Source organism: Onychomys torridus, unplaced genomic scaffold (assembly GCF_903995425.1).
Source record: "Onychomys torridus unplaced genomic scaffold, mOncTor1.1, whole genome shotgun sequence".
Classification (NCBI taxonomy): domain Eukaryota; kingdom Metazoa; phylum Chordata; class Mammalia; order Rodentia; family Cricetidae; genus Onychomys; species Onychomys torridus.
Genome location: NW_023413232.1, coordinates 40,031 through 50,320, shown reverse-complemented (window position 1 = coordinate 50,320; position 10,290 = coordinate 40,031). Strand labels below are relative to the sequence as shown.

The following is a 10,290-nucleotide window of genomic DNA, read 5'->3' as shown; positions in this document are numbered from 1 at the left end:
TTGTATTATTGTTTCTTTGAAATTTTGGTAGAATTCTGCACTGAAACCATCTGGCCACAGGCTTTGACTTACAGGTAATAGGCCTATTTAAATTGTTTAACTGCTCTTGATTTAATTTTGGTATATGGCACATATTTAGAAAAATTTCCATTTCTTTTAGATTTTCCAATTTTTTGGAGTACAGGTATTTGAAGTATGACTTTATGATTGCCTGGATTTCCACATTCAGATGTTATGTCTCCTTTCCATTTATGATGTTGTTCATTGGATATTCTTTCTCTGACTTTTAGTCATTTTGGATAAGGGTATTTTCTATCTTGTTGATTTTCTCAATGAACCAACTCACTGTTTCATGGATTCTTTGTACTGATCTCTTTATTTCTATTTTATTGATTTCAGACCTCAATTTGATTATTTCCTAGCATCTACTACTCCTGGGTGAGTTTGCTTCTTTTTCTTCTATAGCTTTCAGGTATGCTGCTAAGTTGCTAGTGGGCGATATCTCTAACTACTTTATGTAAGCATTTAGAAATACTAATTTTCCTCTTATATGGCTTTCCTAGTGTCCAATAAGTTTGGTATGTAGTCCATTCAATTCTGTTTAAATATAAGGAGTCTTTAATTTCTTCTTTTATTTTTTACTTGACTCACTTGTGATTCGGTTGAGCATTATTCAGTGTGCATTAGTTTGTAGGCTTTGTGCAATTTGTGTTTCTATTGAATTCTAACTTTAAGACATGGTGGATTGACAAAATACAGGAGACTATTCCATTTATTTTTGTAAATGCTGAGATTTGCTTTGTGACTGTTTGTGTTCACATACTTAAAGAAGGTTCCATAGGGGGATGAGAAGAAGGTATATTCTCTTGTGTTTGATTTGAATGTTTGGTATAGGTTTATTAAGTCCATTTGAGTCATAACATCTATTAGTTCCAGTATTTCCCCATTAAGTTTCTGTCTGGCAGAACTGTCCATTGGAGAGAGTGCACTGTTGAAGTTTCTCACAAACACCATGTGGGGTTTTATGTGTGATTTAAATTTTAGTAATGCTTCTTTTACATCTTTGGGTGCCATTGTAGTTGAGGCAAAAAATATTCAGAATTGAGACCTCATATGATGAATGTTTCCTGTGATGAAACTGTCCTTGTTAGCCTCTTTGATTAATTTTAGTTTAAAATCTATTTTTTTTAGATATTAGAATAACTACACTTCTTGCTTCTTAAGTTTGTTTGAAAGGACAGGTTTTTCCCAGGCTTTTACTCTGAGATAGTGCCTGTCTTTGAAGTTGTGGGGTGTTTCTTGCATGCAGAAGAAGGATGATGGATCCTGTTTTCATATCCTTTCTGTCAGCCTGTGTCCTTTACAGGCAAATTGAGTCTATTGATATTAAAGGATATTAATGACCTTTGATTGTTTATTCCTGTTATTTTTGGTGGAAGTATTGTATGTTTCCCTTTTTGGTGATTTTTTTGGTGTGGGATAATATATTTCCTGTTTGTAACTGGGTGTTTCTAAATTCCTTAGGTTGGATTTTTTCTTCTAGTGCTTTCTGTAGGGTTAGATTTGTGGATACATATTATTTAAATCTGTTTTTTATGATAAAGTTTTCTTCTATGATTTTGTTGAATATATACTCTGTGCCTTTGACCTGCTATTCTTCTCCTTCTCTCCCCATTATTGTTAGGTTTGGTCTATTAAAGGTGTCCCAGATTTCCTAAAGGTTTTGTGTTATGACTTTGTTCGCTTTAATGCCATCTTTCCCTGCTGAATCTATTTCCTCTATTGTATCTTCAGTGCCAATGAGTCTCACTTCCATTTATTGAATTATTTTGGTTATGCTTGAAATCTATATTTCCTGTACATATGATCAGATTTTAATTTCCAGCATTCCCTCAATTTCTGTCTTCTTTTTTCCCTCTATTTCACTTTTCATTTCTTGCACTGATTCTTTCACCTGTTTTATTGCTTTTTCTTGGTTTACTTGCCTTTCTTTAAGGGATTTATTTATTTATTTCAACTTTTTGTTTCTCGATTCCTAAAGGGGATTTTTCATTTCTTGTTTAAAAAGACTCTGTCATTTTAAAATTATTTTTAAGGTCATTTTCTTCTGTTTCTTCTATTTGAAGATATAATTGTCTTGCTGAAGAAGAACCAAATGGTGCTGCCACATTGGTCTTTATGTTGTTGAATATGTTCTTACACTGGCATCTACCCATCTTTTGCTCCAATCAGTGCCAATGATTTCTGTGTGTCAGGGAACCATACTAGGTCTAATCAGCATTCTTGGTCCAATTGGAGCTGGTGTAGTCTGTTTCAGGGAGCAGTTTCGGTCTTGAGGGATGGGTAGGTGTGGGCAGAGGATTGGGGATTATAATTTACAGTGTCTCTTGAGGCAGTTGTAGTAAACCCTGCCTGCAGGAGTCCTGCCTGCTGGCCCACAGCTTGGGTTGCAATGGGTGGGGGTATAGGGGCACAGGCTGTATTCCTGGGCCTAAAGCCTAGAGGCAGAGGTCATCACGTAGGAAAACAGACTCCAAAGTGAAATCTTTTAAGATGGGAAAAATACATATATATTATTTGGTGTTTAATTAGAGAAGACACAACATTAATCCAGATTATTTATTTTGGAAATCTAACATTTGTCTAGGGCTACACTCTCTGTTGGAGGACATTGAAAAGGAAGCTTTTGATGTTCATCTATTTGCTGTCAACTTTCTAGCATGACTGTTCTTTCAAAGGCATTGCAAACTATTTGGGTTTCTAGTGTATACGGAAGATCAGTAGAAACATTCAGCCTCATGGACTAAGAAGTTTCTGGATTCTTGGTCTGTGAATTTGTTTACAACAATAATTGGAATAGCTAATCCATAGCCTGTAAGACATTAAAATTATACATATATATATATATATATAGAGAGAGAGAGAGAGAGAGAGAGAGAGAGAGAGAAAGAGAGAGAGAGAGAGAAAGAGAGAGAGACAGACAGACAGACAGACAGAGACAGACAGAGACAGAGACAGACAGACAGACAAAGATATATAAGACATATTCATATTCTAAGTTCTTTTACTGCTGAGAACCCTAACTGACATAGAGATAGAAAAGTGCTCAACAGTGCACATAAATTATAGGAATTCATAAGGATTCTTACAGTGTTATGGAAACACAAGAAGAACTTCTACACATGGAAAAGTAAGATATACACAAATCATCAAGTAATGAAAAGACAGCAGTAGAACACAGGCCAGAAAGACATCTGTTAGAATACAAAATAATGCAGTAAAATAATAAGCCATAATTAGGATATAATTCTCAATAACATTTAAATATTAATCTTCACATTCTCTAATGAAAAACACAAACATCAACATTGGTTTGTAAAGCCAACAGTCATTTTTGCTTCCACAAATGAACCTCACTTGCAAACATGCCGAAATTCGTTCTGTAAATATGTAGGGAAAGAACGTTGAAGAAATGAAACAAAATAAAGAAAACTGGAGACTAAACACATTGATTTATGTGGTAAAAAAATTCTCAACTAAACATTGAGTAAGATAACTCAACAATAGAACAGAAATGTGTGTCCTGTGTCAAAGATGACATCATTCCAGGGATACAGGGATGGTTCAACACGTGCAGATCAGTAAAGTAAATGTGGCACATAAATAGACTCAAGGATAGAAATACATGATACATGACCATCCAAATGTGGTCAAAAAGAGCTCTTAGTGATGTTCAACATCCATTCAGAGTTAAAAATTAAAACAAACAAAAATCTGAAACAGTAGACTGAACACATCTTGACTTGATAAGTTTTCTTTTTTATTGATTAGTAGTTATTGCCCATACCAGTCACATTTAGAAAGATCAGTCTTATTGTCATCATTGTAATAATTGAGAAGCTCAAAGAATTTCCATTAAAATCATTAGTGAGGTCAGATGTACATGGTGGTTCATATCTTTAATCCAAACTCTTGGCAGGCAGAGAGCGACAAATCCCAGTCAGTTTGTACAGTCTGGCAAATGCAGCAAGTCCAAGCAAGCTACGTTTGCAAATAGAGACCCTGCCTAAATATACATGGTCAGAAATGGTACAAATATATATATATATTTCACTTTTCTTCAAAATAGTCCTTAGTATCTTAGCAAGGACAAAAAGAATTTGTAGACCCTATTAAAGAAAGGAAGGGGAGAAATGTGACTGCTGACAGCATATATATATATATATATTTTTTTTTTCTTTTTTATGGTAGAAGTCCAAGTGACAGCATATATTTTAATTGCAGTATTCAGGAGGAAGAAACACAGATCTCTGTGGTAACTACGTCAGCCTAGTTTCTATCAGGAGCTGAGGTCTCCCAACAACATTGTGAGACTCTCTTTCATAAAAACACCAAAAAAAGGAAGATTTATAGTTATCTATATTGTGGAGAATATGATAGGCCCAGTGCATAAGAGACACTGAAGTTTCAACACAGAAATCAAACTGAATAAAGAATGCAAAGTGAAGACACAAAAATCAACAGTTTTCTGAAGCAGCATTCAGATCACTCTAAGCAGGTTTTAGCTGAAAAAATGCCATCTATTTTAAACTTTAAGAAATGCTTTAGTTAAGATTAAGTAATGTAACTTTTATTCAGGCTCCCCCAGTATTTAAAGCTTTTGTAAAGTATTTTCACCTCAGGAAACACTCCACCTTTCAGTAGTGACAATTTCAGTGAGCAACAGTTCTTGTCAACTCAGCATGCTAGCACTACAAATGTACCAGGCTCTGCTTTTACCTAATGTTCTTATACTCACTTTCGTGCTTTGCAGTGCTGTTTAATTAGAGTTCATGTATGCTGACTGAGATATGAGGAGTTACTTCCCCTGTTTCATATGTTCACTAGTTCTAGGTTGCTATGCTATTATTGGGATTATGACTAAAAACAAAGTGAAGAGTAGTAGTTCATTAGGCTCACAGATTACAATCAAGGGAGAACAAGGTAGGATTCTGGTCTCTGAAACTAAAGCATAGACTCTTAGGAGGAAAATCTCTTCTTACTGGCTTGATCTGCTTGATTTCCCATATGCCCTGTCTAGGGAAAATGCCCACAGTGAGCTGAGCACTTCTAAATCAAGTGCCAATTAATAAAATGTATTGCAGGTAGGACAACAGGCTAGTTCAATGAAGAGGAGTCTTTTAGCTCAGGTTCCCACTAACTTTTTAATGTACTTTGTGGTAAGTTGACTAAAATTAACTAGAAAAACCAGCTTGCAAGCACCATAGTGTTTGCCTCAAACTAACAACCTATTCTTCTAATTTTCTAGCAACATGAAGCTACTCAAGTTTATATTAATGTTTTCACACATTCATATAAATGACATTGTATAATATACTAACTGAAATGTAGTCACTCATTTGCTCTATATAAAATAATCTTATTTAGCCATGTTTATCTAATGTAGTTATAGGGAAATCGGTAAAACTACTGATAACAGGATGTGTCTAATTTTCTGCAGATGCCACCCTCTGTGTGCAGTGCTGATTGTGTACCTGCATTCAGAAAATTCTGGCAGGAGGGAATGACAGTCTGCTGTTTTGATTGCAACCCGTGCCCAGAAAATGAAGTTTCTAATGAGACCAGTGAGTGTTTGATGCTAGATAAATTCTTCCCAATGATCATCTTCTCTAACCTACATGGGATGATTAAAGCTTTTAAAGTTCCACTCCACAAGTCAAATACAACACTTCATATGTTCATTTTTATAGGAATGTGATCAATAACAACAAATCTTCAAGTAATATGTTTGCCATGACATATAGCTTTGACTCATTGAAAATACATTTCACGTGTCTTTTTTTTTCCAAATAAACAGTTTTGATAATCACACCAGTATGAGGGAATTCTACAAAAAGTAATTTCTAGTGTGATTATCTCCTCTAAGATTACAGGTCGATTAAATTCCAATTGTGAGTCTTAAATAATATTTATACATTAAATTTGAACGTAAGTTTAATGTACCATGTATGTGCAGGAGTCAGTGGAGAACAGAACAGAGCATCAGAGCCACTGAACTCTGTTATGTGGCTGCTAGGAACCAAATGAAGTTCCTCTGTAAGATTAATGGAGAAAGAAATAATTACTTGAAAAAATTTCAGAAACTGTTTAGCATGAGACAGAAAACTTCAAGCAGTATCCAGAGATCCCTTTATAAAGGATCAATATGTTCTGAAGTCTAGGAAAGTGTGAACAAATGATGGTACCTGATGTAGAAAATACAGTGTCCTGTGTTCAATATTTTTCTGTCCATCACCCATTTAATAATGTCACAAATATAAGACTAAAATTGTTTTGTATGAAAGCAACTTGCCACAATTTTCTAAATAGTGTTGTCTCCTACACAGCTCTTTTTAATCAAATGATTATTTGATTAGAGTTAGCTCCATGCAAATTGCAGATAGATTATTTTTCTCTTCTATTGCCTGTCTTTGTGTACAATGAAATGAAAGTCTATAAAAGACACTCATGGCAAGTAATATTGTATAGCAATTAAATTCCTCATTGTAGGAAGAGGTACCCAACTCCTAGAAGTTTTCTTCTGCCCTCCAGCACTAACAAATACAATATTTACTGAAGTGATTAAACAAAGTCTAGTGAAATTGTTTTAAATGTAAAAACATAAAGGAGAAATGGGTATTTACAATGATAGATACAACAAAACTTAAGCAAAAATAATTTATTACTTCTTTAACAATGTGTATGTATGTGAGATGAGTGTTTATGTGAACACAATTGCACATACATGTGAGAGGCATTCAATGTCGCTGTAGTTAGAGTTACAGCCAGATGTGAGTCACCTGACATGGGTGCTGGGGACTGAACTCAGGGCTTCTGGAAGAGCAGTGCATTCTCTTCACAACTGAGCCAACTTTCAGTCCCCTAAATAAATTACCTAATTACGTGTGTCTTTAAATGCACATTGTTATAGATAAAAAGACTTAAAACCTAGAAGAGCATTATGACTATACAATAATCCTCGGATTCAGAGCAATTGTAATCACATTTACTTATTTTGCCAGGTTATAGATTACAACTTATGAATGGAGTCCTATTCCTAAAAACAAACATTCTGTGTTATCACTCTTATTTGAATGTTCTTGTGTTGAGTTGCTCATTGTGTATATCAGTATCTCCTTCACACTGGAGGACACTCACAGTCTTGGTCTCACATAGATGGAAATTCAGGGAGTAGCAAGTTGCTTGTCTCTTCCCAATAGTGATGGAATCTGGACGTGGGCTTTTTAATTATAAAAATATACAGAGGTTTCTGCCATAAGTGATAGGGTTACTGTTTCTTATGAACAAGCCTCAGGACTACAGGGTCCTTCCTGCCAGATGAAGGCACAACTAAGGGGGTATTTATTTAATATATTTAATTATTTTTGCATTTTCAATCATCCAAATTATATAAATTTCTTCAATCATTTCAACCTCCTAATTACCCATATAAACTGAATCACTCTCAAATTCATGAGCTCTTTTCTTATTATACATGTAGACACACATATAAATCTATACCCATACACAAACACCCACACAAAAACTTAACATTTCTAAAGGGATTTTAGCCAGAACAAGTTTGGCTAACATGTCTTTATCAAGCCATGTCCTTTTCCCCCTTTCCCATTGACTTGCTAAAAACCGTTAGATTATTGAAGTAGTTTGAATGTGATTTGCCCAAATAAGATCATTACTTATTAGTAAGTATTGCCTTGTTCAAGAAGGGGTGGTCTTTTTGGAGAAAGTGTGTCACTCTGGAGGCAGAATTTGAACTCTCAGATACACGTAAGCCACACCTAGTAAATCAGTTTATTACTGTTAATCAAACATGTATAATTCTAAGGTACTTCTACAGCAGCAGGTCAACCTGCGTGCCACTATGACCAACCATGATGATAATGAACTAAATCTCTGAATTATAACACACCCAATTAAATGTTTTTCCTTATAAGAGTTTCCAAAGTGATGGTTTCCATTCACAGCAATAGAAATACTACTTAAGACATTTACATTTCTTTTTGGGTTTTTTTTTTTTTTTTTTGAGACAGGATTTTTTGTGTAGCCCTAGCTATCCTGGTACTAGCTTGACCCTGAACGCACAGAATTCTGCCTGCCTCTGCTTTCCTTGTGCTAGGATTAAAGAAATAAGACACCACCTATGGGCTGACAATTATATACTTAAAGCTAACCACCAAGAATTGTTCCCTTATTTGGCCACTACCTCCTCCTGGGGCTGACTATTAAAGTCCATCTTTCAAAGTATTGAAATAAGGATAGCAACACCCCCTGTGGCTGTCCTAATAGACTTGACTGTCCAATTAAACACTTCATCCCAAGATGAGCTGACCCTTTTACCTTTATGAACTGCTACTTTTCTAAAGGGCATGTCTGTCTCCTCTCTATCCAGAGCTAATTCTTTGTATTCCAACAAAATACTTGTTACCCATCTCCCAAGTTCCTTTCACTTCTCCCTCATCCTCTATCTCCTGTCTTTATCTCTTATTCACTTACATTTACCTCTGAGGTCAAAATGTTGAGAACTTGATCCTAGGGTATCTCTTGCTGACTATGAGGTTTCCTACTTATTCTGTTTGGTGTTACATCTTTGTCAATGTATTTGGGCTGACAAATTCACACTATAAAATATATCACAGGTCTTGTCCCAGTAGAAGGCACAGTCTCCATCTATAATGTAGACAGAGTTCATAAAACAGAAAGAAAAAAAATCACCAGGCCATGTATCTGTGCTTCTGAAACTTTAAAATATACATTGTGAAAAACAATGGTTAACGATTTCAGCTTCTGTCACTTAAAGATTTTATGTAACTTTATCATTATATCCACAACGGAGCTAAAATATCTGTGCTTTCCTTAAGATGACAAATGGAATAATTAACACACAGTTAAATACACAATATAATGATGGTTTGGTTTCCTTACACATAAATATAATGAATGAATATTATGAAACCGAAGCATTGCCATGCAGCAGTGCCTTTCACCTACATCCGCTCCACAGGAAGAATGGGGATATTGTAAAGCTTCTGCAACACACTTAATGGAAATGTCTGCTATCTAAATATGATGAAGCTGCACGAATCATACTTTCCTTTCTCCATCATATGTGGATCAGTGTGTGACATGTCCAGAGGACCAGTATGCCAATATAGACCAGAACATGTGCATTCACAAATCTGTGGTCTTTCTGAGCTATGAAGACCCATTGGCTTTGACGTTAATGGTCATGTGCTTCACTGCATGCACAGCTGTGGTTGTTGTGATCTTTGTGAGGTATCATGACATGCCTATTGTGAAGGCCAATAACCGCAGTCTCAGCTACATCTTGCTCATCTCACTCCTCTTTTGTTTCCTGTGTCCCTTTCTCTTTATTGGACATCTGAATGCAGCTAAATGCATCCTGCAGCAAATCACATTTGGAGCTGTATTCACTGTGGCTGTTTCCAGTGTGTTGGCCCAAACAGTTACTGTTGTTCTGGCTTTCAAAGTCACAGCCCCTGGAAGAATGAGGAGGTTCTACATGACTTTAAGGGCTCCCAACTATATCATTGCCATCTGCACCCTAATCCAAATTATTCTCTGTGCAGTCTGGCTGGGAGTTTCTCCTCCATCTATTAACATTGATGCACACTCAGAGCTTGTACACATCATAATTATATGTGAAAAGGGCTCAGTTACTGCATTCTACTGTGTCTTGGGGTACCATGGCTCCCTTGCCTTTGGGAGCTTCATTGTGGCCTTCTTGGCCAGGGATCTCCCTGACACATTCAATGAAGCCAAGTTGCTGAACTTCAGCATGCTGTTGTTCTGCAGTGTCTGGGTCACTTTTCTCCCTGTCTATCACAGCACCAAGGGTAAGGTCATGGTGGCTGTGGAGGTCTTCTCCATCATGTCCTCCAGTGTTGACCTTCTGGGATGCATCTTTTTCCCTAAGTGCTACATCATTTTGTTAAGACCAGAGAGAAATTCTCTTCAAAAGATAAAGAGGAAAACATCTTTCTGAACTGACATATCCTAAACTGAAACTGACAAGTTTAGTGCTGGTACAACATCACACTTTAGGATACAATGCAAGATTGTATTCATTAGCTTTTCTCTCACTCTTTCTTAAATGCCAGTGCCTAGAATCTTCATGTATGTTACTTTTCTGTACATTTTCTCCTCTAAACTTCCAATCAAACACTTATCCTGTAAGACCTGGCTATTGGACATTTTAGCTGTGCAGATGTT

At 35.9% G+C, this 10,290-nt stretch overlaps 1 protein-coding gene across 1 annotated transcript; it reads left to right on the top strand.

The window, feature by feature from the left end:
• The first annotated feature begins 5,165 nt into the window (after window positions 1-5,165).
• LOC118576194 (vomeronasal type-2 receptor 116-like) lies at window positions 5,166-10,063 on the top strand. The gene is made up of 3 exons (XM_036176536.1): window positions 5,166-5,219; window positions 5,501-5,624; window positions 9,165-10,063. Exons 1-3 carry the CDS (start codon window positions 5,166-5,168, stop codon window positions 10,061-10,063), a joined length of 1,077 nt encoding a protein of 358 aa, XP_036032429.1.
• The last annotated feature ends 227 nt before the right edge of the window (window positions 10,064-10,290 follow it).